This window comes from Podarcis filfolensis, assembly GCF_964270895.1.
Source record: "Podarcis filfolensis genome assembly, chromosome: 2".
Classification (NCBI taxonomy): domain Eukaryota; kingdom Metazoa; phylum Chordata; class Lepidosauria; order Squamata; family Lacertidae; genus Podarcis; species Podarcis filfolensis.
Window position 1 is genome coordinate 23,907,723 of NC_139605.1, and position 25,714 is coordinate 23,933,436.

At 41.5% G+C, this 25,714-nt stretch overlaps 1 protein-coding gene across 13 annotated transcripts in view; it reads right to left on the reverse strand.

Moving 5' to 3' along the window:
* CADPS (calcium dependent secretion activator) overlaps nucleotides 1–25,714 on the reverse strand; it is a 348,429-nt gene that overhangs the window by 143,547 nt on the left and 179,168 nt on the right. For all 13 annotated transcript variants that reach the window (XM_083600416.1, XM_083600415.1, XM_083600422.1 and 10 more), the window contains exons 10-12: nucleotides 19,998–20,106; nucleotides 18,736–18,948; nucleotides 2,950–3,086 (exon numbers count right to left, since the gene is read on the reverse strand). In XM_083600416.1, the coding sequence (XP_083456542.1) occupies nucleotides 2,950–3,086; nucleotides 18,736–18,948; nucleotides 19,998–20,106 (459 nt within the window). The remainder of the gene's footprint in view (nucleotides 1–2,949; nucleotides 3,087–18,735; nucleotides 18,949–19,997; nucleotides 20,107–25,714) is intronic.

Here is a 25,714-nt window from a genome sequence, read left to right on the forward strand (position 1 = left end):
CCAGGCTTCCAGTCATGGCAGGATCACCTGTGAACCAGTTGGTATTTACATCTTATTTGCAACTTGAAAAAAAATCTTAGTGAGTCAAGCTGTGTGAAGCCCAGCAAATGGAGAACTTGGCTTGATATTGTTAGTATGGAATTGACACACACACACACACACACACACACACACACACACACACAGTCTCTCTCTCTCTCTCTCTCTCTCTCTCTCTCTCTCTCACACACACACACACACACACCTTTAAAAAATCCACGTAAGTATAAATAAATGGGCTGCAAAGGCTTCACATATTGTGTTTAAGATTCCATATTATTCCATATATTGCATTTGAAAAAGCAGCTTTATTTCATCTCATTAACTTTAATGGTAAAATAGAAAACCTATATTTTATAAGGAGGCTCATATGCAGCCAAGACATGGAATGCAGATGAGCATTATAGATAGTGGTTTCTCTGAGGCATGTATGTTACAGGTGAATGGATCAGTATCTGCTGCCTCCCAAAGAAAAGCTACCCAATACTTTAGACACAAGGATAAGTTTTCATTTTAGGAGCCAGCAAAGGGGAATAGCAGCAAACTCTCTCTCTCTCTCTCTCTCTCTCTCTCTCTCTCTCTCTCTCTCTCTCTAGGATCCATTCTATTCTCTTGGTTGGTATCTGGTTTTTTATATTGGTAATATGGGACCTCATGGTGATTGCATAATAATAACGTACAGTGGGGCAGTGAGAGTGGGCAAGATAGAGATAGGTTGCTACGCTTACTTTTTGTTTGCTGGTAAGTAGAATTGTAGCCTCAATATACCAGCACAACCACCAGTGCCAAGTTCAAAACAAGGGTTTTGATTTAAAACAACAACAACACAGAAAATAAATTCAAGTAAGCAATGCCCACCCACTTTAAACATTGTTCACAGAGCCAAACAGCTATTTAGAATAATGGAACTGTAGTCAGAAAGAAGCAAAGGCCTTCGCTGAGATTTGATAAATAAGATGTTCACCTGGTCACTCATGGTGAGTAGACATCACCTTGAGGTGATCAATGAAGAAAACTTTTCAAAGACAGCTGTTTCTTTCCTTATTGCCCACTGATGTACCGTAGTTCATTAATGCAGGTTTGTGCAGACAACTTTACTTTACTAGCAACCCTTATGAACAGAGCTGCAAGTCTGCCTTTATGTTCTTCCAAAGCTTGAGGACAGCTCTGTTCATTCTCCCCACCCTTCACCTGTCCAATGCAGATCCAAGAATACCATAAACATGGCCAGGTAATCATGTGCACAGCACAAGAATGTATGCAGAACATATCATGCAGCAATGAAAGGTAAAAACAAATTCAGTCTGATCTGGATGGAAAACCTTTCATGACTCCAATAGGGTAATCATTCAGGCCCCCATTATGAGAAAAAAACATCCAAGCCAATGCAAATTTTATTGAACTGTTATTCCAAATCTCCCAGGATCCTATAATAATGTATTTATTTCTTATACCCTGCATATCTGACTGGAAAAACAGCAGCAACACAACAGACCACCACACATTAAAAGGGCTGCCTTCAGATGTCTGCAGAAGGTTATATATTATCTCTGACGTCTGGCAGGAGGGCGTTCCACAGGGCAGGCACAACTACCGAGAAGGCCCTCTGCCTGGTTCTCTGTAACTTCACTTCTTGCAGTGAGGGAACCACCAGAAGGCCCTCGGAGCTGGACCTCAGTGTCCGGGCAGAACAATGGGGGTGGAGACGCTCCTTCAGGTATACTGGGCCAAAGCTGTGTTGGGTTTTAACTACTATGTCTAGTAGTTGAAACAACAGACTAGCAGGTGAGTCCAGTCACAATTTGAATTTCTTAGCAGAGCAAAGCTGTGTTGGGGGATTAAAATGGTGGAAAGACATAGCTACACAGGGTGGGTCCGAGGCTGCAAATAACTTTTATAAATTATGTTCAGTACAATCAAGGTGGTGTGCCATAACCGTAATCCTGCCGTCATAGTAACAAGCGAACTATAATATAGAACTGTGAAGTATATGCATTCCACACAAAAAAAGTGTAATGTTCTGAAGCTGTCTGACCCGACACCAAAAGTCAAGTAAAATCTAAAGTCCCAACTGCAGGATCAAACACAGCTTTGGGTGTAGTCACATTCAATAAATAGCAATGTACATGAAAAATTATACAGGAATTTAACACACGTTAGTGATGGCCAAATTTATTTCCTGGTTCAATTCCACCGACTTTGGGAAGTGGGTGGTGCTGTGGGTTAAACCATAGAGCCTAGGACTTGCCAATCAGAAGGTCGGCGGTTCGAATCCCCGCGACAGAGTGAGCTCCCGTTGCTCGGTCTCTGCTTCTGCCAACCTAGCAGTTCAAAAGCACGTCAAAGTGCAAGTAGATAAATAGGTACTGCTCCATTGGGAAGGTAAACGGCGTTTCCGTGCGCTGCTCTGGTTCGCCAGAAGCGGCTTAGTCATGCTGGCCACATGACCCGGAAGCTGTACGCTGGTTCCCTCGGCCAATAAAGCAACATGAGCGCTGCAACCCCAGAGTCGGTCATGACTGGACCTAATGGTCAGGGGTCCCTTTACCTTTTAGTGATGGCCAAATTTATTTCCTGGTTCAATTCCACTGACTTTGCTGGTTAGGATATGATGTGAAGCAATGATGGATACTGAAGTATGAGTGTCAGTTCTGTTTCTTGTTTCTTAGCATTTACATGTCAATATTTTATTAAAAAGGAGACATGAAACCCTATGCTGTGCAGAATGGCTAGCAAAGACAGTAGGTTCAACAGAGGTTGTTTTCGAAACATAAGACGTTTGGGGGCCAGTTTCGGACCTGGAGTAAGCAGGCACAGCTTCCACTAATTGCAGTGGCACGGCACACACTTTCCCCAAATCAGACTTTGGTGCCCAGTATTGATATTGTATAGACCAAAGAATATACTTGCCAGACAAGAATAGGAATCATTAAGTCTGTGGTCCAAAGTGAGGCGCTGAAGCATCTCAAAGAGTGCAGCGTGGTCAAAGTTACAGGGATTGGAAGAGATAAATTCATCCATGCCATGCTTTTGAGCTCTATCTGCATCTGTTCATTTATACATATAGAGAAAGAAACAATTTAGAGAAACGTTGCATTGCATAAGATGCATCAAATGCTATTAAATGAAGCACGAGAACTACTTCGCTCCCTAGCATTTGGCTGAATTCCAGGCTCACAAGCCTCTATCAAATAGTCTTCAGCTTCCATTGTCAACTTGCAACACTTATTTATTGCCTTGAGGCCAAAGGTACTAGAATCAGCATCTACCCCATTTGAGTGCATTTCTTCTAACAAGAGAACTTTTCCCTCATGAAAGCAAACAAACCTCCAAAACAACTCATCCCAAAAAGCAAACTAGAAGGACGGTAACAAACAGCCAGTTCCTATTTATGTATTTCTAAATAATTGTAATAGATTCTGCCATTCTAAGGAAATGTGGTTCATTATGTTTTCTTAATTTTCCTATATTTGGCTAAGCATAAGCCCTTTTAGACTTTTGGGGACTAAAATCTTATCCATCATGGTTTGTTTGTTTTTTTACTCAACCTGCAGACATAAACATAGGGGTGTGGGTTTTTTGCTATTTTTTTTTTTTTACAGCAGATTTAAAAACTTTTCTGGAAGAAACAACATAAAAGATGCTCCTCTAAACATCATAGACAAGTTAAATGGAGGTGCAATTTCTATTTCAGTGACAGAGCAGTCTGATTATTATTTTTTGGACCCTATTAAAAATTGATTCAGATAATTACTGTGCAATCCTATATACATTTCAACCCAGAAGTATGTTTTACAGATTTTAGTGGGACTAACCGTCAGGTAAGTGCACATAGGATTGCAACCTAAGCAATGTATCGGGGTTCAACTTCTGTTCTACTTTGTGGGGGACAGGAGAAATGCAAGATGCTGCCTTAGCCTATTAATAATAATAATAATAATAATAATAATAATAATAATAATAATTTATTTGTACCCCGCCCTCCCTGGCCATAGCTGGGCTCAGAGCGGCTAACATTATATAAATAATACATGTTTAACTCTGATAAAATACCCACTTTGTTCGTTTCATTTTAAGCTGATGTCTTTTGGTACAAGTTTACAGAGACTACACCTATTACCCACATTAATTAATTAATTAATTAATTAAAATCATACCTAGATAGCAGGAAGTATTTTGTAGACAGGGGCATGTCTACAAAAGACACTGTTTCCAGTCCTAACGCAGATGTGTTTTGTTCAGGAGCAACAGAATTAAAACAACCCCTTTCCCTTAAATTCTTTTTCTCCATTGACTCAGTTTTCTGCTAAGTGAGGCCTTGCACAAATCCTCAACAAATAAAGCAGGAAATCGGGATTTAAATCCCTACCTTGTTTACAGCTTCCTACTAAGGTCTTAAGAGAATTAGCAAAGCTGAAGGGCACAATAGCACACTTAAAATGAAGACCTAGAGTTTCTTTGGGATGATTCTCACTTCAAAAGCACAACAAGATTTTTCTTTTTTCTTTTTAAAGGCCTGTGTTTCAAAAACAGCGAGTGGAGCTGTGCTTATATAGAAACAAAGGACATTTCTGCGAAAGGTTTCTGAAGTGGGGAGCACTGCACAAATTGCTTTGAGAACGCCCGGCTCCTATATTAAGGAATTAGTGCAGCCTTTTTTAATAAAAAGAAAACAAGAGCAGGGAGGGGACGAACCTTTTATTACATATTATCTACATAGAAGACTTTGGTTTTCTAAAAGGCTACACAAGCAAACTATAAAACCTGCAGCGTCTCCATTAACTGCAACGAGGTGTTAGTTCAGCAAATAATGTATGTGTTTCTTTGATTCTGTATGTTGAACTAAAAATGGCAGCCTAACCTTTCCCTGTACATGCTGACTTGGAATAAAGCCTCGCTGAATTCTGAGGGGCTTAACTGCAACCCACTGAAAGGATAGGATTCCAGAGTATGGTTTTATGTTTTTTTGTTCAGTATGAACATATTTTATTCAATAACTGGTTGACCTTCTAATTTATCTTTTATAAATTAATTTCTAGCTGCACGTCTACAGAGCAGTGTTAAATATAGTTTTATCTGGTTGGCTGATGCCACACGATTAGCCCCGTATGTTTCTCAGTTCAGTGGCAAGGAATGTGTGAATTAAGTCAAACACCTTGGCTGTAAGCCATAGTGCCGGCTCTACCATTAGGCAGCTGCAGGCTGCAGCAGAGAATGTCATCCCATCATCAATACTGATGATTGTGCATTGTTAAGTTACAATGGACCAGGCTGTAAGTTTACTTTCCCTTCAGGCTTAAGACCTTCAGCACAGTCCAGTGTAACCTTGGGTTTCAAACTGCAGCACACTATGAGCAACCAATCAGATGCTGTCTATCTCTTTTGACAGACGATGCCCATCCCCTCTGGGCCAAGATCAATTTGATGAATACAAATACACCAGCAAAAGGCTTCCCCACCCCTGCCATTTTCAAGTTTTACAGCAGCCAGAATAATAAACACATAATAAATGAGAAGCTTCACAGTTTTAACAGGCTGGATGAAGCTTTTTAAAATTATTTTAAATAGTCAAGGCTGTAGTGTTCAAATTTCCCCGAGTAGACTGCAAGCTGACAAATTGGCTGGAGGCCTTCATTTGCCAGTTCTGCTCAGATATTTCATGACTTTTCCAATTATGAGCCATGGTGCCTTGTCAATCCCGATGCTTTAATAAGCGAGCCAGAGTAAACTGGCTACGAGTTGAAAGTGCCCCTCATCCTCTAAGCGGGTAGAATTCTGACCTCACAGGAATCCAGTGTCATGCTCAGCCTCTTTTAATAGTTATTAAAAATTAAATAAACTAACCTACATGATTTTTTTTAATTAAAAAAACAGAAGCTTACATCCGAGTCTTTATCACTAGACATGGCCTGATATGATTGTTTGGTTCTGAGTATAGGTGGGAAACATATTTACTTCTCTCTCTCTTTTTGCAGTAGAAATTGGTCTTCAGAATACATGTCATGCACACGGGTGCTTTTGCAAAGATAAAGAATTGCACCTGTGCATGGCTGTGCCTGTCAATGACTTCCCCTGCACCCTACCTGCTAACACCAGGAATATGAATCAGCTGGGACAAAGTTCACTGCTGAGTCATCACTGACCCAGCTTCCCGTAAGAACAGCAGATAGGCTGCAGGCAACCAGACTGACATACCAGCTTTTGATTCCAGGGACAGCCTTTCTCTAGCCAGGTGCTGTTGGCCAAAACCAGACCTGCTTCTATCATGCTCACTGCGCTCCCCTTCCCAACAGCTTGGCTGCATAATGTCGAATCCTGGAATCACTTCCCAGAAACTTACTGCTTATGCTCCTTTCACCCCGGGGCAGTGGTGTCCTTCCAACATGTGTTGGAGCCATTCTATGTGGATATCTAGCCTGATGTGATGATTACCATGAGGTGACAATTTCACGATGGGATGGGGTTAACAGTTCTGAGAATACGGCCTGTGTACACTGCATGGGGTAATGGTGGTATGGAATTTATTAGAGGTTTAACAACTTGCCAAGCAATCTTCTACCTAGCTCCCAAACTTTAGAAGCCTCTGTATCAAGCTCCCACGCTAACGTGTGAACGTACCCAGCCCTCATTATGCTGGTGGCTGGGTTAGGCTCATGTGGAGGTGCAGTTAGGGGAACCCATGCCTCCACATGGGGGCTGCACACAACCACTGATCATGGGTACCACGTTTTCGAGCTGCTGCAATCATGCGCATCTCAGCAGCCACATCCATGCAGAGGCTATTGTTCCCACAGAGGCAGGGGCAGAGGAAGGGGATGTGTGGTGGGGGCGGTCCGCCCTGGATGTCGCCACCGAGGCAGGTGACAAAATGCCAGGTGGCATTCACCATGGGGTCTGCAGTGCGCCTAAGCCGCACGTCTTTCCTGAGAGACGCGGTGGTTTATGCATGCAGGCTCCGCGCTGCCCCAAATGGTCTGCCCGCCGCCTCCCCCTCAGCTGTAAGGCAGACTGAGTGAGAGGAGGCATTCAGGAGGCTTTGCGGAGCATCCTGCCCCGGCTGACTCCGCCTGTGGGTGGCTGGCCCCGCCCCTGGGCGCAGGGCGTGCGCGCCACCCCAGGCTCCTGATTCGCTTGCACTTCTGTGTAAAGTTAGTCATGTGAAGTCAGTTCTGTGAAAGCCACTGCTTAGAAATGGCGGTGTGAAAGGAGGTGCTGGTGAAGTTTGCAGTCATGTTGCAAAGCCAGAATGAGCAAGAGCTACATAGCGGTGGGTGTACTGAGCTCCTTTGCAGCCACTTCATCCCTCTCTTTGTGTGAGCAACCGGACAAGCACTTAAACATAGCCTTCTATTAGGAGCAAACCTAAGCATGCCTTCATACTCTGGCCTGTCAGGAGGCCAACGACCATAGTTTCTGGGTTTGCATACGAAGGGGAGCTATGATAAAGAGCTGTGCCCTGGCTTGTTCAGCTACTCCTGTGAAGGGGAGGTGCAAAGCATTTGCAAAGTTCTCTACGTGGGTTCCTCAGACAGAATATAATCCAGATCCAGATACTGAAATGGACGATGGCACAGGCCTTACAGAGCAATTTTATAGTGTTCACTGATCCTTAGCTACAGGTTAAGACTGAAGAATGGAAGATGTTCAAAATTGCCCTCTTAGATCTGGATACATAAAAATAAAACATGGCTCAAGTTGGAGATGGGTTTGGAAAGCGACTATGCTGCAGATTAGGCACCCAGACACAACTTTAAGTGTTATGCTTTCTAATTGCATTGTAGCTCTTTGGAATACCTAGAATCTATGTTGGAGGATAAAATATTAATTAACATCCTACGTTGGCAATGCTGTTTTTTCCCCTACATCAAAATGATAAAATAAATGCACCAGCAAGCTGTTTTAGGGTTTTTGATTGGCTTCCATTTTTAGCAAGTGTTGATTTGGCTGGGGCAGAAATATAGACTTGCACTAAAACATTTCTCTTTCTAGGAAAAGCAAAGCATGATATCTAAACCTACTGTCCTTTGTTACCTTCCCTCCTGCTCCACTTTAAATTACATATGGGTCTAATGGTTTCAATGCAATCCCTGCCAGCTATATTGAAATATAAATATTCTTTACAGTTTGAAAAAAGATTTTAACCAATTATCAGGATTAGGTGGGTTTTATGCCATTCCTTGAATATTACAGATGGTTGTTAGAGATCTTAAATGAATCACTGGTTAGCAATAAACTATTTTGGTTCTTCTGAAACCCTGATCTTCTTGTCAACAACAGCAATGACAATGTAAACTTCCGCAGCAATGTACTTTTGGAAGTCATTATGTTAAAGGATTTGGCACATTTAGGATTATTTGACTTGGATCTCCACTCATGGGAAACGAAGGCCATGTTAATGGATTCCCTCTTCCCTGAGAAGCTGCTCTGCAGATTTGGGGGACTCTTCAGAAAAGTGTGGTAGGAAGGATGTAGGGCAGGCATGGCCAAACTTTGCCCTCCAGATGTTTTGGGACTACAATTCCCATCATCCCTGACCACTGGTCCTGTTAGCTAGGGATGATGGGAGTTGTAGTCCCAAACCTTTTGGAGGGCGAAGTTTGGCCATGCCTGATGTAGGGGGAGATGGACTTGCCAAGAATTGCCTCTCCCCCTTCTTGCCAGCAGGAGCCTGTGTGCTGCATCTTGACCCTTTCCATTTGCAGAAAGAATCCAACGCATTCAACACAGTGCTGAAGGCCAAGGAAATGTTTTGTTTTGGGGAGGGTGGGGAGATTCCATAATAGGAGTTTTGTATCACAAACAATACTAAATTATTTGCAAGTTTTGGATGGAAGCCTTTCATAATAGAATGCTTCTCTGGAGATTTTCTTTCTTCTCCCACCACCATGCATTAAAATGTATTTTTTTTTGGGGGGGGGAAGATATTGGTTGTGAATCAGTGGGGGCTTTTCAGCTGCTCCCTTCCTTGCTGTGCCCCTTAAAAAGTTGCCCCATTGGACAAGGGACCATGTGGACTGGATTTTTGTTATAGGCATATGGGGCTGCTGTTGAAAGGGAAAGCTCTCCTTCAGATCAGCACACAATCTCTACGTAGAGAAGATTCCAGGTTCTATTTATAGCATTGACAGGTAAGACTAGGAAAGACCCCTGCCAGATACTCGGAAAAGTACCTGCAAATCAGTGTTGACAGTGCTAAGGTACATGGAACAGTGGTCTGACTTGGTTTAAGGTATGTTCCTATACCAGCACGGCAATTTGCGGGTTAAATCAGCAGACGTTGTAAACCTCTACTGTCATTAATAATGTTTTGTATATATGCCTCACTTCGAAAAAGGCGTGTTGCCATCAGGAAGATACAGCTTTGAAAAATCCTGCCTTTCCCACTCCTGGTGCTATAAGGTTGGCTCTAGAAAAGCCCACTTTGGGTGTGTTATCTTCTGACCAAAGTAGACAGAAGCGTCAAGCATCTTTCTCTTTCTATTTATTTTTCTTCTTGTTGCTACATCAAGACTTTAGACACATTCTGATGGAGCCTTACAAATGGGTGCAAAACTCCATGAATGATTCCTGTTATAAAAGGCTGCAGCGCATTCATTTGTTTGCAAGGATCTGAAAACCTGTTTCGTTTATTATTTCGCAAGAAATAAGTAGATTTGTTTTAGCTCAAAAAGCCAAATGAGCATCTAAGTACATTTTTTTTCAGAACAGATTTGTTTATTTAAATATATATATATATATATATATATATATATATATATATATATATGCAACCAACAGCAACCGCTGAATTGTAAATTAAAAGGTGACTTTGTATTTTATTCATCTGGAAAATGTGTGCTTGTCATATCTGCTTGACGTTACAAGAATGAAGTTATGGTTTGGACAGTAACAAACAATGACACTAGTCAACCTCATCAGTAGACATGAAATAAAGGAATGACAATGATTGATGGCAGCTATTCATTTACAGATATTTCTAGAAGATTCTTTATTGGCATAGTCAGGCAAGCATACATTCTCTCTCTCTCTCTCTCTTTCTCTCCCCCCCCCCCCAGTTCTTAACTCTTCTTTAGCTCTGCACAACAGTGGATAAGAGGGCAAAAGGGACTTCAGGCAACTCCCAGCCTCTTGCGCACACAGGCAACTGAATGCTTTGAAGAACTACTATGCTCCTTCATAGTCTCATAGGTCTACGCTGAATGGATGCACAGAAAGTAACTGCTTAGTAACAAAACACTGCAGTAAAGTGTCTAAAGAGAACAAGCACACTTCAGAATTGAGAGAGAGAGAGAGAGGGACAGGCAGAGAAAGAGAGAAAACCCTGAGCAGCATATTATTCGGTTCTAAACACTGCCTCACTGCTAATCTTGGCATTTGGCGTACCAAATCTAATTACATGAGGTTGCTATCTCCCTTGCTGTTTTAGGGTGTGCCATAATTTTGCCCCTGGTTTGAAGCCAACGTGATTGTTCTTATAGGACTTCTCACTTGAGTAAAGTTTCATACAATACTGATCCCTTCTTTGGCATTATTTCAGTTGCTTTAAAAACAAAACATGCTTTATAGTGTTTGACTCCCTATGGCATCAACAAGCATATTCCTTTAAATTTGTTTCAATGATTTCTCTCCAGTAATGCATTTGACTGTAAATCACTAAATTATGTTATTGCAATAAGAAAAGTGTTTAATAGGTAATGTTTTAGTGGTGCTCTGAATAAACTAAGTGGTCCATTCAATAAACAGATTTCCGAAAACAAAGGAGCGTGCCAGTCACTGCATTTTGAATTGTTTTGAATGGAGTAATTAGAGGGGATTTTTTTTTTTGGCATTGCATTGCTGTTTAAAAGTTCAGACAGTGATTTACAGTATATCTGAAGTTCATGCAAAAAAAATGTGAAAACTGAATTTGTATTATAATACTGCATTCCTGTAATGTAGCATCTGCAAGTTGACAATACAAGAAAACATAAGCAGTGTTCTCATGAGAGATAAATAGAGACTAAAGCAACTAAAAGCACACACATTGCTGAAAATAAAACAACTAAGAGGATAGCAATGCATTCTAATGCAAGATACATACTGTCAGACCAGAATTCATTCAGTCTTTCTTTTTTTTTTAAAGAAGCAAAATCCAGATTTTCTACCCCCGACTCTGTTCTATAGCAAATCTGATCCTCTTTAGACCTCCCCCGCCAACTTAGAAAGAACTAAAAATAAAAATAAAATAAAAATTGAGTAAAAGAATTTAAATAAAAGAAAATAAAAGTATTTGCTAGAAGTGGTGAAGAAATTCTGCCTGGTATCCAGGGTATGCTTATGGAAAAAAAAGAAAGGAAAGGGGGGAAAGGAGTATTGCCTCATGGACAGGAGGTACAGCAACCCAACTGCTCCATTTCATTACTGCATTCAGAATACTCCAGGTACATATTTGCCAGCTCTCGTGACCAGTAAAAGCTCCAATTCTCTCTTAAGTAAAGTTGCACTCACCATTTGCATGAGGAACAGCTTTTTGAACATAAATAAAAAATTAGTACAGCATATTGTTTAAAAGTTAACATGGAGGGGGAGGGGAACTTGCTTTTATTAGGATGGATTCAGCTTGTCTTTTTTTAAAAAACCCAGGATTGGGGGGAAAGGAAACAAAAAGATGTTTTAGCAGCTAAAGATCCCTTACATTTTCTTTCTTTTAAAAAAAGACTGTTGTTTTGCTAAAGCAGAGTTATATATGAGATCGCATGCCAAAACATTCATTTTAATGGATTTATTTTTTTATTTTTAATTTTTAGTGGCGGTGGTGGAAGAGGGGAAAAGGCGAGGATGGGATAAAGGAAGAAACCCTATCGCTTCTAAGCTATTCTCTCCCTCTCTTATGTGGTTATACATATGGGTATGTTGAAAAACGGAAAAGCAAAAGTCTACCAAAATGACCACCACATAAGATACACATTTTTGGTTTCTAGACCACTGGAAACTGCTACTTGTGCCCGCAGGGAACTGTTATTGCTCTTGTTAATTCCCCACCACTTTAACATACAGCACCTTCCCTCATAAGGCTCACTGCCCTACCTTTCTATTCTTGGAAGTGTCCAGGGTTAACACCATTCTGCTGGTGAACTACACCAAGCTAATCATTGGAACGGGGGAAAACAAAACAAAAAAAGAACGGTAGGTTGGCAAAGTGCAGAATGATCTGTTGTCAGGCATCAAAGCAGTCAAAACTAGATGTCAGTTCCATGAAACAAAAGAAAGGTAATAGTTACAGTCTCATTGTGATGTTAATTCATATTTACAACCTTGGGATGAAGAAGAAGAAGAAGAAGAAAAATAAAAAGGAAAAGAAAATGTCAATGGTTGGCTTTTACTAAGAGGATCAGTTGATGCCAATATGAAAGCCAGGGAGAGAAGGCAATTATGCAAACACCACATGCATCCTAATTTCAGTATGGAAAACTTACATTTCAAACCTAAATTCAGGAAAATAATATGGAAAATTTATACTACAAAATCTAAACATGAGAAAGATTTAAGAGGAGGGGTGGGGTGGGGAAGCACATTGCATATGTCAGATAATCGACTCTGATTATCTGATCTGTGCTAGCTACAGGGAAGCACTTACCCTTAAGTCCAGCTAGAAGTTAGCAGGGTAAGAAGGAACAAACCAGAATAACATAAAGGCTAGCAACAAGGCTCAGGAAAGCAGACAGGAGTTCTAACCTAGCAGCTAGAGTACTTGGGTTCAAGCAAAGAATGAAACAAAAATAATAATAAGAGTAATAAGAAAATCAAAGACAAATAAAGAAACTTTAAAACAACACGAATATACAACAACACTTAACAGCTGTTTTTTTAAAAAATGAAGCTCAAAAACCTAGCCATATAAATATATATACAAAATATATAAAGGGTGAAACAAAGGATCACACGAATTCTCAAAAAGAACAGCCAAATCTTTTGCACGTGATGCGACCAACATCGTAAAATAGAACAGATACCACAAATCAAACAGAACGAAATAACGGAAAGGAAAGGAAAAGCACAGGTGATATGTGAAACAATTACTGAACAATCTTTCATGTTTAAAAGAAGGTTTAAAAATGAAAGTGTGTGTGTCTGTGTGTGCATTTTGGCTAGCGTGCCAGTAATAAAACAGAACAGATAAAAATTGATATCCCCAGACAAGTGGCCGTTTCATGAAACTTTATATATTGCCAAAGGGTGTTGTGCATCATTTTAGGAGTAATGAACAAAGGCTTTGGGTAGATTTTTGTTTTCCTTTTACTGAAAGCATATATAGCATGAACCTTCTAGCTTACTAACACTGAAATCCTATGCATACTTTCCTAGGAGTAAGCTCCAATGAAAACAGTGGCACTTACTTCCGAATAAACATGCATAGGATTAAAGTGCTGATTTTTATTGATTTATTGGTAGAAACAAAAAGCAATAACAAAAGTACCAGTCTTTCACAAAAAAATGGGATTGTTGGACTTTATAAAACTGATGAATAGCAGGATCTATTGTTTTCTGCATTTAAAATGCCCACAAAAATACACTCCACTTTTAAATTTTATATACTTAAATAAAAGCTATCTGTTTCATTCAAAGTTGGAAGCCAGCTATCATACAGGAAGTCGAGCGTTGCATAAAGTTTACATTTGCTAAGACAAATTAGGTGGGAACCAAATGAATTCAGTATTATTCCCAAGTTTCCCAACTGTAAAATGTGTTGTTCTCGAGTTTCTGTTTTACAGACAGCTTCATCATAAGAACGGAGTGTTGTTGTTTTTTCCTGGTCAGTAACACAATGCAGCTCTGCCATCTTTAGGCAATTTATGTCATCTATGAAAGCATTAACAAAAATTTTACACTAATGAAAAGTGCCTCTAATGTGTACTTTCTTTCATGCCTTTCATGTAGCCAAGAACTATATGCTACTGTGAACAAGGAAAAGTAAACAAAAAGGATATGCAAGCTAAATGCACAAGAATAAAAGCGTTTCTCTCACAATAGTACTTACCTTTCTGTGGTTGAAGAAAAATAGAGAAATGAAACCCTTTAAAATGCAATACTTGATTTACATGGGAACTGAACGATTTGTTCTATTTTCCCTGTGTGATACCTGGCAGTCATCATCATGTGTGCATAAAAAGGACTCACTTCTGATGCTTATATCTCTACCTGGGTATATTTTTTATTGCCCGTTGATGCATTTTAACAAGGAGCTCGGTGTTCTGATGCAAGAAAAAAAAGTGATGCAAATATGCAGGCATTAATAAAGCATGACCTTTCACAGCCTGAGCTCACTGGTGTTTTGGTGAGGGGGGGGGGAGCAGCTGTGATGCATGGGTTCGGGCTAAAGGCCTGTGCACATATTATGCATTTGCAAGATGCACTCACCCCAATATTTTTGTTTAGTTTATCCCCCCCCCCCTTGATTTATGTAAACCACTTCGAGGTCTTTGTCAGTTAAGTGTTATATAAACCCAAGGGTAACTGCATTTCAGCTCAGGACTGTATGAACATGGTGATTTATTATTATTATTTACGAGATTATGGATTACCTTTAGCAACCTCTAGTGGTAGTTTTTCAGCTATCTGGAGCTACCTATAGCTGTACATGTTACCTACCGGTCACTTTCTCTCGGCCAGGACTTAAAAGGTCTGCAGTTTTCTACCCTCATAATACTCTGCCGTGGTTGTCTTTGTTGGCATATGTGTCTATTTCAATCACTTTGTGAAGAAACAGAATTATCAGAAGAAATAGGAATGCCTTCAGCCACTGTATCCATTTGCTAAGACGGAGCATGTGATGTTTTCTTTAGGGACAGGTTTCTGGAAAGGAGACTCATTTCGGTTGCTACTCCAGCAGAGGAGAAATGCAGGGAAAAGCCAATTCTACTTCCAGGTTTTTTCCCAGATTTTAAAGCACATTTAGCACACACAGCTTCCCCTGTGAAATCCTGAGTACTATAGTTTATGCCTCACAGAGCTACAGTTCACAGCACCCTTAAGAAACTGCAGTTCTCAGGATTCTACAGGGGAAGCTGTGTACTTTAAATGTATGATGTGGATGTAAAGCAAAGCCTGCAAATGAAAGGGAATGTCTCCAGGGAAGAGATATTCCACAAAGGAGCACATGATTGCTCTTATCAGCTGGTCAGTTTTATAAACAGCTATGCTAGGAATAGGGATGCGGATGGCGCTGTGGGTTAAACCACAGAGCCCAGGACTTGCCGATCAGAAGGTTGGTGGTTCGAATCCCCGCAACGGGGTGAGCTCCCGTTGCTCGGTCCCTGCTCCTGCCAACCTAGCAGTTCGAAAGCATGTCAAAGTGCAAGTAGATAAATAGGTACCGGTCCGGCGGGAAGGTAAACGGCGTTTCCATGCACTGCTCTGCTTTGCCAGAAGCGGCTTAGTCATGCTGGCCACACGACCCGGAAGCTGTACGCCGGCTCCCTCGGCCAATAAAGCGAGATGAGCGCCGCAACCCCAGAGTCGGGCACGACTGGACCTAATGGTCAAGGGTCCCTTTACCTTTTTATGCTAGGAATATAACTCTGGCAGAATCTGGGTATCCAGATCACTAGATCTTTTAATATAAGGAGCTCAGCAGTTAAGCCACTAAGAGGAAACGCATAATGTGTGCACAAGTGCCCTGACATGTTCTGTCTTTTCCTCTCTTTCGTTGCCTCAACATGGTGTTAGATATACAAGGCTGAAAGTGGGAGATGGATCAGGGAAGGGGCCACATTCTGCGATATGCTTGGCCCATCCCAAAGCAGGGGAGCAATCTGGTGCAGCCGTAGCTAAGTCTGGAATTTCCATTGTCTCATTTTGAATGTGGTACGTTCTCAGATGAGGAGCGCCGCAGGATTATGGGGAGTCAAAAAGAGGAGAGGGCGACCATTTGGAAATCATTATGGAGGCTCCCGGTGCTGATCAGGGAGATTCCATGGGCTTGAGATTTGTATGTCCCACACTTCTTGACTTTGCCAGCTAGGGATTGCGGGGAAAGGAGACCATTCTTTAAGAACTGAAGAGCGAAACAGGAAATTCAGAATCCTGAAAGGTGCCAAGTAGGTAAAGACAGAGCACGTGGAATGCTTGAAATGGGAACAACACAGCTTTGGGGAATAGTATTAGGTTATGTAAAGGATAAGTATTCTTATGACTCACTCTTGGATCAGCCAGCCATTCACTGAGCTAGGAAAGGCCATCAGACTGCTCTGTGGGGTCCTTGTGCAAGCAATTCAGAAAAGTATGCTGTTTACTTACCTGACCTGCGTCACAAACGTGTCATGTCATTAGAATCATGAAAACGGGCTGCTCCTAATGTGTGCAGTGTGTGTGTGTGTGTGTGTGTGTGTGTGTGTGTGTGTGCACATACACCTAAAGGTGATGGGAGCGAGGATGCACATGCCATTATAAGGCCCAATGCTGTAGCATTTCAATCCACCAATCAGTCAAACTGCCACTTAAGTCAATGAAAGTTTTCCTTTTGCAACGGGCAACAGAAGGGAAACCATGAAAGAAACAACCTTCACCCCGTCTGCATCATGCCATGTTTTCATTCATCCTGAAATGAAAACCAAGCTTTTGCTGGGCAATAATAAAGTCAGAGTAAGAGTCCAAGCTATGCAAGCATGTGATAAAATGATAACGACATATCTAAATAGTTCTCAAAACTTTTAAAACCCTCACAGATATACTCTGTAGGGGGAAAAGGAACTAAAACATGATCAGTAGTGAGGTGTCTAAGAGTCCGTATATGTAAAGGCACGTGCTTTTGATGTATTTCAAATTTACCAGAGCCTTCAACACATGAGAGGGCAAGGAAGGCTGATGTACAAACCCATGCTGAATCTTTGATTTTGGGCTGCTTAGAAACTTTTGATTTTCAGGAGTCTTAGTGAGAAGGCTGAAGAGTGTGTCAGCTCACCATGGGTTTACTGTTCATGCAATTGGTTGATTCCACCATGTGGAAGTGACCACAACCCTCTGGAAATGTTATAATCAAGTTGTGGAGAATGGGAGAATCATGAACTCCACCTCCTTGGCACACCATACATCTGTGAAGGAGGTTAAGCGCACAATAGGCCCCAATCCACATAGACACAAATGACTCAATCTGTACATTGCAACGTACAGATTATACAGGTTCCATCCTATGCCCATTAGGGTCTATTTATTTAAGTCCCTATGCAGGCAGTATAATCTACACATGGTGTGATTATAATCCTTTTTCCACATGTTGACTGCAATAGCTGCATAGGGCTCATGTGAGTAAGCTCCAAAAACCAACTTTTTAAGCTGAAACTGATCAATATCCTACACCAAAGATTGTGCTGGAAATTTATTTAGCTCCTTTTCCATGGGACAATTTAACAATCTTAGCAGCACAATTAGTACCATTATTCTAAACCTCTTCCCAAAATAATGTCTCTGAGCTAGTTAAAAGTGTTACTTGATTTTAAATTCTCCCGTTTTTCTGTTTTTCTGTTTGACGCTCTGGGTTTCTTTAAGAGGAAGGGTGGATACATAATTAATAATATAAATAAATAAATATATTTCAAATTGCATGATTAAGTTGGCAATCTTATACACACTTACCAGGAAGCAAACCCCATTTAATCCAATGGGTCGTATTTCTGAGTAGACACGCATAAGATTGCACTGCTAATGAATCTGCTAATGAATCTATTTCTTTTAAAAGGTGACATTTGTGAATGGAAATAAGTTACATGTTTGTGGAGTTTAAAACTCTTAAAATAAACAGTTCAAAAACAGTAAATTGATTATTACAATGAAAAATTCACAATCTAGTGGCTGAAAACCACGAGTGCACCACAGATTTATTTGGTCTTGGGTTAAGAGGTTCTTGTTTCCTGTAACTAACGAATGCAATCCTGACTATCTGTGCAGTTTGCTAGGCTGGGTTCCTGGTTGTTTAAATTTGGATAACAGATAAAGCAAAAAAAAAAAAAATGTGCTTGTGATCTACAGCTGATTTGGAGGATACAGAAGGTGTTAAGTGATTGGATTTACACATTTATAATACACCTGCTTTTTCTAAAACAACACCGGCAGAAGACAGCCTATGCTGTCCTATATCAAAACACCAATCTTGAAAAGATGGCTGATTCCTGGCACTGTATCAATCTGGTAGCCTCCATATGTTTTTGGACCATAGCTCTCATCATTCCTGATCATTGATCATGCTCTCTGGGTCCAATGGAAGCTGTAGTCCAAGCATCTAGATGGTACTAAGCTGAGGAAGGCTGGCATAAACAGCTGGTTTTGTTATGGGACAGAATATGGCTGTCCTAATGGTTTGTCCCATAAAAAATGGAAAGCACAGAGAAGAACTGAAAATGGACAGCCCTGGGTGGATGTTTATGCAATTGTTGTAAGGACAAGTGTGGAATACCCTTCTGAGACATCTCCTCTGAGAACCTTTCCATCAAGTATTGCATTTTAGACTTTACTCTGGATGTTTCCCAATAGGATTCTTTGCTCAGTCCACTGCGCACAGCATCCAGTACCCTCAGATGTGAAGATAAACCAATGAAAAATGTATTTCGAAAAGGTTGGAACCCCCCTGCTCCCCCATTCATGAACAAGCAACCTTTTGAGCAACGCCCCCCCCCCCAGCTTCTTCTCTCTCTCTTTGCTTTAATTAGAGCTTGTTTTACTTACAAAATTGAGAGATTGGGGCGTCTAGCTGGGGCACATTTCCTCCTTTAGCATTAAGCTTTTGAACTTGAGTGGGGGGCACAGGCTTGTGGGACTGGCCAGTGGCTCGGTACATGGCTTGGACCCACAGGATCCGGTCCTGCTCATCGTCGCTTGCAAAAATCACTGTGTCGCCTTCTTTCACCGCGTTAAAAAATGCTCTGCCGCCCTCCAAACCTGAAGAAGACCAGAAACCAGCAATTAGAATGGCAGCAATTGGAGATGTGATTTGGGATTCAGTGGCTGGGATCCTAAATGCAAGGTTTGCCCAAGGAGGCTTTCTCCCCTCCTTCCCGTAGTCTCCCATGCCTTCAGGAAAGCTGCTCCTGAAGGCCAGGAGATTCTCCAGAAAGAAATGCGATGTGGTGCAGAATGCTGCAAGATGCAGGGGGAATCTGAAGCCCCTGCTTCCTATGAGTGTTCAGGCAAAAGACCTTTAGCGTCCAATCCATCAAGCAGAAGGGGGCAAACGACTAGGGTCAAATGAAGCTTAGGAATGTAGGAAGCGGACTTATTCCAAGTCCGACCTTTGGACTATCTAGTTCCATAGTGTTTGCATTGGCTGGAAGCACCCCTTCAGGGTTTCAGACAGGGGTCTTTCCCAGCCCTACAAATAAATGGACACACATAATGTACAACCAACCCTTGGAAAGTGACTGTGCCAGATTCTATGTGATGTTATTTCTGCTCTTGACACTTAAGAAGTTGCAGTCTCCAGGCAAGTCTTTAAACAGGCATGTACTCAACCTCCTTGAAGAGCAACAAGTTACTGCAAAGCCCTTCCTCATACTTTCCTCCCTAGTGTTAACAGACGGGCCCATCAGCCCTAATCTATGGCATTGGCTACCAAATCTTCTGCCCCTGCAGCCACCCTTCCATCATAATCAAATATCCCATAATCAAAGACTTTGGAGAGATGTGGAAGAAACCCTTGCCTCACACACACTAATCAATCAGTTGCCCATGAGTACGATTTGGGGATCATATCATTATGGATGCAGAGACTTAGGGCAGTTTTCAATGACAGGAAAGTGTAATCTATATGATTTTCTCACACCATGTGGGATCAGAGGGCACCAGTTTAAGGACCCCTTTCGCAGCTTGCAACAACAAGCAGAAAACAAGTAGCTTGCAGAAATAAATGGAACAAATCCTGATTAGGCCCATAACTGTTCAGGAAAAAAAAGGGGAAACAGAAAATAAAGAGCACCAGTCAACTTATCTACCTGGCTGTGGGTCTGTGTAGTCCACCGTGTATCCATCAAGCTGCAACAGCTCTTGAGGCTCAGCTTTTTTCTCTCGGTAACTGCACATAGCAAATGTATATTGGCTAACCTGCAGGAAAATCAGAACACTTAAATAGCACCCGGTGATGACGGTTGAATTCTTCAAAGTGGCAGCATCTGCAAATATTTAAGCAGCCACTTAAATATCTATCATCTATCTATCTATCTATCTATCTATCTATCTATCTATCTATCATCTATCTATCATCTATCTATCTATCTATCATCCATCTATCTATCTATCTATCTATCTATCTATCTATCTATCTATCTATCATCATCTATCTATCTATCATCTATCTATCTATCATCTATCTATCTATCTATCTATCTATCTATCTATCTATCTATCATCATCTATCTATCTATCATCTATCTATCTATCATCTATCTATCTATCTATCTATCTATCTATCTATCTATCTAATCTCTATCCATCTATACCTATCTATATCTATTTATATCCATCTCAGTTGAAACTCTAGTATATGAAACCTCTCCCCAATTATACCATATTTTGGGATCATTACCACCAGTCTTGAAGTGCACAGGTTTCTACTTAGCGGAAGAGAGAATGCTGGGATACTACATTCATTATCCTAGGGGCACAGAGTAAGACCTTGGCCTTCCAATAATCAAATATATGCAATGGAACGTTCTTGTCCACAGAGCAGTCGTTAGGCAGAACAGGGAACAATAAAAGGGAGCAAATGGAACTGGACTGTGGAGTTGTAAACATAGTGTCTGATGGCTCAGACGTGCCCATAAAGGCCCTCCCTGGCACATACAGGGCCCTGTCCTCGTGCATCTTCACAGCTGAAATTAGGCTTCAAAAAAGCCTCTTATTAGCTACCACAGGTGGCTTCTTTCAAGTCTAATTTCTGCTGTAAAGGGGAAAAGCTTGGTTCAGGCAAAACAATGTCAGTCTAATAAACCCATGGCTTATTTGATCAAGGACAGCATTGGGTCCAATCCCTACTTCCTTCTTCTTCTTCTTCTTGGCATGCCGTAATGGTAAACCTAATTTTCCTGTTACAACAGAACTGGGAAACCGTAGTTTACATAACACTTACACACCAAGAACATCACATCTGCACTGGGCCCTCGGCTGTTCACTTGCAGATGAATAAACCGTGACTTTAGGAAACCAGAGGTAACCTCCTCTACACAGGCACTAGATATGGACTGCAGATCTCTACTCCCAGTCCCTGAGCAGTTCAGAATCCACGAACAAGCACAGAATAGGTTTTAATTATCCCTAGAAGGTGATTAGTCTCCTGTGCTGATTAGTCTCAGATTTATCAGTTGATGGGCAAACACTCTATAGCCCTTGCCTAACTTCATTGAGTTGTTTTATCGTGTTTTTAGTATTCTGTTGGGAGCCGCCCAGAGTGGCTGGGGAAACCCAACCAGGTGGGCGGGGTATTAATATTAATAATAATCATCATCATCATCATCTCCATGGGGCATCCAGGGCAAGAGACTTCCAGGTAGAACCTGTTGATGGTAGCAGTAATAAGGAGTCAAATGGCAAATGAATAAATAAATTGTTCTGACTACGTCCAAAACGATCCTTTAACATTCCTTAATAAACGAGTTCACAGTGGGCTTTTCACTCCCTGAATTGATCCCAGGGCTTTTGTTATTTTTATTTTTTTGAAGCTGTTGTCCAAAAGGCGGAATCTACATGCTTTGAAACCGCTTATCATTCATCTGGAGAGCGCCAGAGTGACACACTGTCAGAAACAATGTGCACTAAATTGCTGGTTGCCAGTCATATTAAAGCAATATGAAAACCCCACAGATATGTACAGTTGTTGTCGTTGGTCCTGCAAATGGCAGCTCTCAGTCCTCTGATTTACCATCTATCTGCGTGACATGACACATTCAATGTCAAGTTCTTGACGGCACTCTTCTTGCTGGCTGCAGGGGGCTCTGGCATCGCCTTGAGGTGCCCATCAGGCTGCATCAAGAGCCAGCTTGTACTTAACATTTGAAAAATCAGGATTGTCTAGGAGAAGGCAGTTAGAAAGCAAAGGATTCTCCTCAGCTCTAGGCTAGGAACTTACAGGGAAATTTACTGTCAAATGATTTCAAAATGACTTTGTTAAGGTTGTGTCACATTCTGGATTCCTGACGCAATTATATCGGTTTGGACATTTCCTTGACCTCCGAAGGAAACTTTGACTCCGACAATTCCTTAAAACTCTTGTATCAATGCATTGTGTTTGTCATTTTGGAAGAACTGGGGGGTGGGGTTGGAAGAAATCCCCCCTCACTCGCTGGATGTCAGAGTGTTTGCTGGCCATCGCAGAAAAGCTACAAGACTTTCTTCCAAACTACACCGTACTATTAGCAAGAATGTATAGAACAAGATGTATATCCACACACACACACACAGACACACACACAAACCTTGCTAGGATATACAATAAGATGTGATTTATTAAAAACAGAAGATTTTTCAAGCAAGCTGAGATAATTTAGTGCCATGCTGCCCTCTTCTGGTCTCAAATAATCATTAATCGTGTGCTTATAACTGCCACCACCTCACTCTCAAATCTGTTGCTAGCTTCTCTTGCTACTTTCTCCACACTCTGATTATCCATACTTTAAAAACCCACAAGATATTGTTGTGGTTCCAAAAACCCACACGAGGAAAGGGAGCCAATTTTCAAGGTGTTACTGTGAAGGATTTATCACCAGTCACAACCCATCTGGGTATCTCTAGTCATTCCTTGCATCACCCAGGCCTTCACAGTGCTGGGTTTCTTTTGTTGTTGCTTCCTGCATTAGTGTTTGCCTGTTGCAAGGCTTTAAAGATGTGTTCCCAAATGGTTAGCATCTACAGGGGCGTGTGTGAATGAAACCTGCCCACTCAAACAATGCAGTGCTACCGTGGTCTAATTCTGATGCCTGTGGGTGCAACTGCGCTCTTAAGGCCTTCCCTTGGTACTTGCAAAACCTCAGAGGTGTGTCACCCATTGTCCCCATCCCTTTGTCATGAGGTGGTGTGGGGGGTTAGCTACCCCTGCCCTGGAAAGGTACATAGCACATATAACAGCAGTCCTGAAAGACCTACATTGGCTCCGACTACATTTCCGAGCACAATTCAAAGTGTTGGTGCTGACTTTTAAAGCCCTAAACGGCCTCGGCCCAGTATACCTGAAGGAGTGTCTCCACCCCCATCGTTCAGCCCACTATCTCCTGAAGGAGCGTCTCCACCCCCCATCGTTCTGCCTGGACACTGAGGTCCAGCACAAAGGGCCTTCTAGTGGTCTCCTCCCTGCGAGAAGTGAGGTTACAGGGAACCAGGCAGAGGGCCTTCTTGGTGGTGGCACCCGCTCTCTTAAATGCCCTCCCATCAGATGTCAAGGAAATAAACAACTATCTTTTAGAAGACACCTGAAGGCAACCCTGTTTAGGGAAGTTTTTAATGTTTGATGTTTTAATGCTTTTAATGCTTTTAATATTCTGTTGGGAGCCGCCCAGAGTGTATGTATGTATGTATGTAAGTATAAATAAATATTACGCTGAAGGAGGAAGTTGGAAGAGCAATGTTCTTTTCCACTTCCTGTTTTAGCTCTATGAGCTTTTCAAGGCTCAGATCAGCACCTGAGCAGATGAACAGCAAGAATGGCAAATGAAAAATATTTCTAACTAATCAAAAAGCTGCTTCCCTTTTGTGTTGCTTCTTGGAACACTTACTGCATTGTTACCAAGTGCAGAGAATAGAATCAGAGAGAAAGTGTGTGCGGACTTACAGATGGGTGAGATCCAATAAAATGGACCTCCTAAGCTTCCTTCATGGGTTCCATCCCTTCAACTCACCATCAGATCACAGCACATCTCACTCTGTTGACTGAACCATTAAAAAAAAAAGTATCTTGCAAACCGCCCTGAGATCTTTTGATGAAGAAGGGCAGTATGTATCTAAATCCAGTGCTTTTTTCCTGGGGGGATGCAGGGGTACGCATACCCCTAAACATTTTGTGAATCTAAGTTTGGCCTCATTGAAGGGCAGTATTTCAATGAGTAGGAAAATGAGAGTACCCCTAGACATTTTTTATAGAAAAAAAGCACCGTATAAATCTTAGCAACAACAACAGCAACACTCTTGCTCACGTGTCTGCGAGACAGAAAGAGAAGTTATTGTCCCTAGATATGCAGCATGTTGCTGCCACCTCCTGGACAATCCGTGACAAATGATGACAATGTTCAGTCTCCAGCTTCCAGTTGCTCAATCAAAATAATCAGATCTGAATTACTCCATGAGTGTGAAATGAGGGATGCCAGCAGATATTACATGTCCGTGGGAGACTAGTTCCTTTGTCAACCAGAATTAACATCTCATCAGGGTTTTTCTTTCTGCAATGGTTTTCTCTAAAAGTATATATTTTGTAATACTGCAAATGTGTTCTTAATTTGTCATCTATTTTGATGCGTATGATTCCTTTTTTGCAATGCCAGTAAACACTGGGTACCTGATTCATGATTTTCTAGCATATGTAACTGAGCCTGAACAACCCCAGTTCAGTATCTAGAGAGATAAGCTTATTTGCCTTTTGCCATAAAAACAATAGTGTGGTACCTTAAAGACAAACACATTTATTATAGCATAACCTTTCCTCAATTAATCAGCTGAAAAATGGAATTTAGAAGGAAAATTCCAGTATAAAACTGCTGAATTACAACTAACAAGAAGTTTAATTTCATTCATTTGAGTCTGAACAGAATTGATTTGCTGTCCTGTCCCACCACAGGTGTTAGTATCTTTTTATTCAACAGGATTTGAAACCTCAAAAACCTCAAAAAGGTTATCCCCAGCTACAAAAGTCACTGGGCTTATTTTCATCTCTGATTTACATCTCTGATTTACATTTCAGCCCTGATTTACTTGTCACAGGCTCTACTTCTAATTATTTATTGATAAGATTAATTCTAAACTGACAACTCATTCAAAAAAGATTGTGGCAGTGTACAAGACAAATGCTTTTTCACTGAACTCCAAGTTCTTCAAGCCCCTTGTTTAAGCAGAGGCTGGATGGCCATCTGTCAAGTATGAGCTAGTTGAGATTCCTGCATTGCAGGGGGTTGGACGAGATGACCCTTGGGGTCCATTCTGCTAAATGCAAATTACATGATGCAGTGGACTCTAGCCCATGAAATCGCATGCCATAATAAATGTGATTTCGTTTAAGGTCCCATAAGCCCTATTCAGGTGTTTGGTGCATGTAGGTACCAAATGTGTGAAGAGTCTAGAGAGGGTTAGCCTCACACTTTGCATGAGCTAGCCCCAATCCCAGATGACGATGCACACACCAGCAACACCTTTGGCTGACACAACAGCACCAGTCTGAAGGCAGTCTATGCAAGCACAGATATATGTGTGTCAGGCTCTATCTACAGGGAGAAGCCCCCTGGTTCCCCCTACTGTGAAGGGAGTTTTTCATGCTGATCACACATTGGGGAGAGTGTCATGGTGGCATGCACTTTGTCATTGAGGGGCTGGGACTAGTCAGCACATTCTCAACAGCCCCTTCACATGATCTTATGGAGCAGTGCAATAGCGGCAGGTGGAGCCCATGTTCTTGTGTTGCTAGGTGGCAGTGATGAGGGGAGGAATTCACTGTAGCACTCAGTTAAAGTTAGCAAAC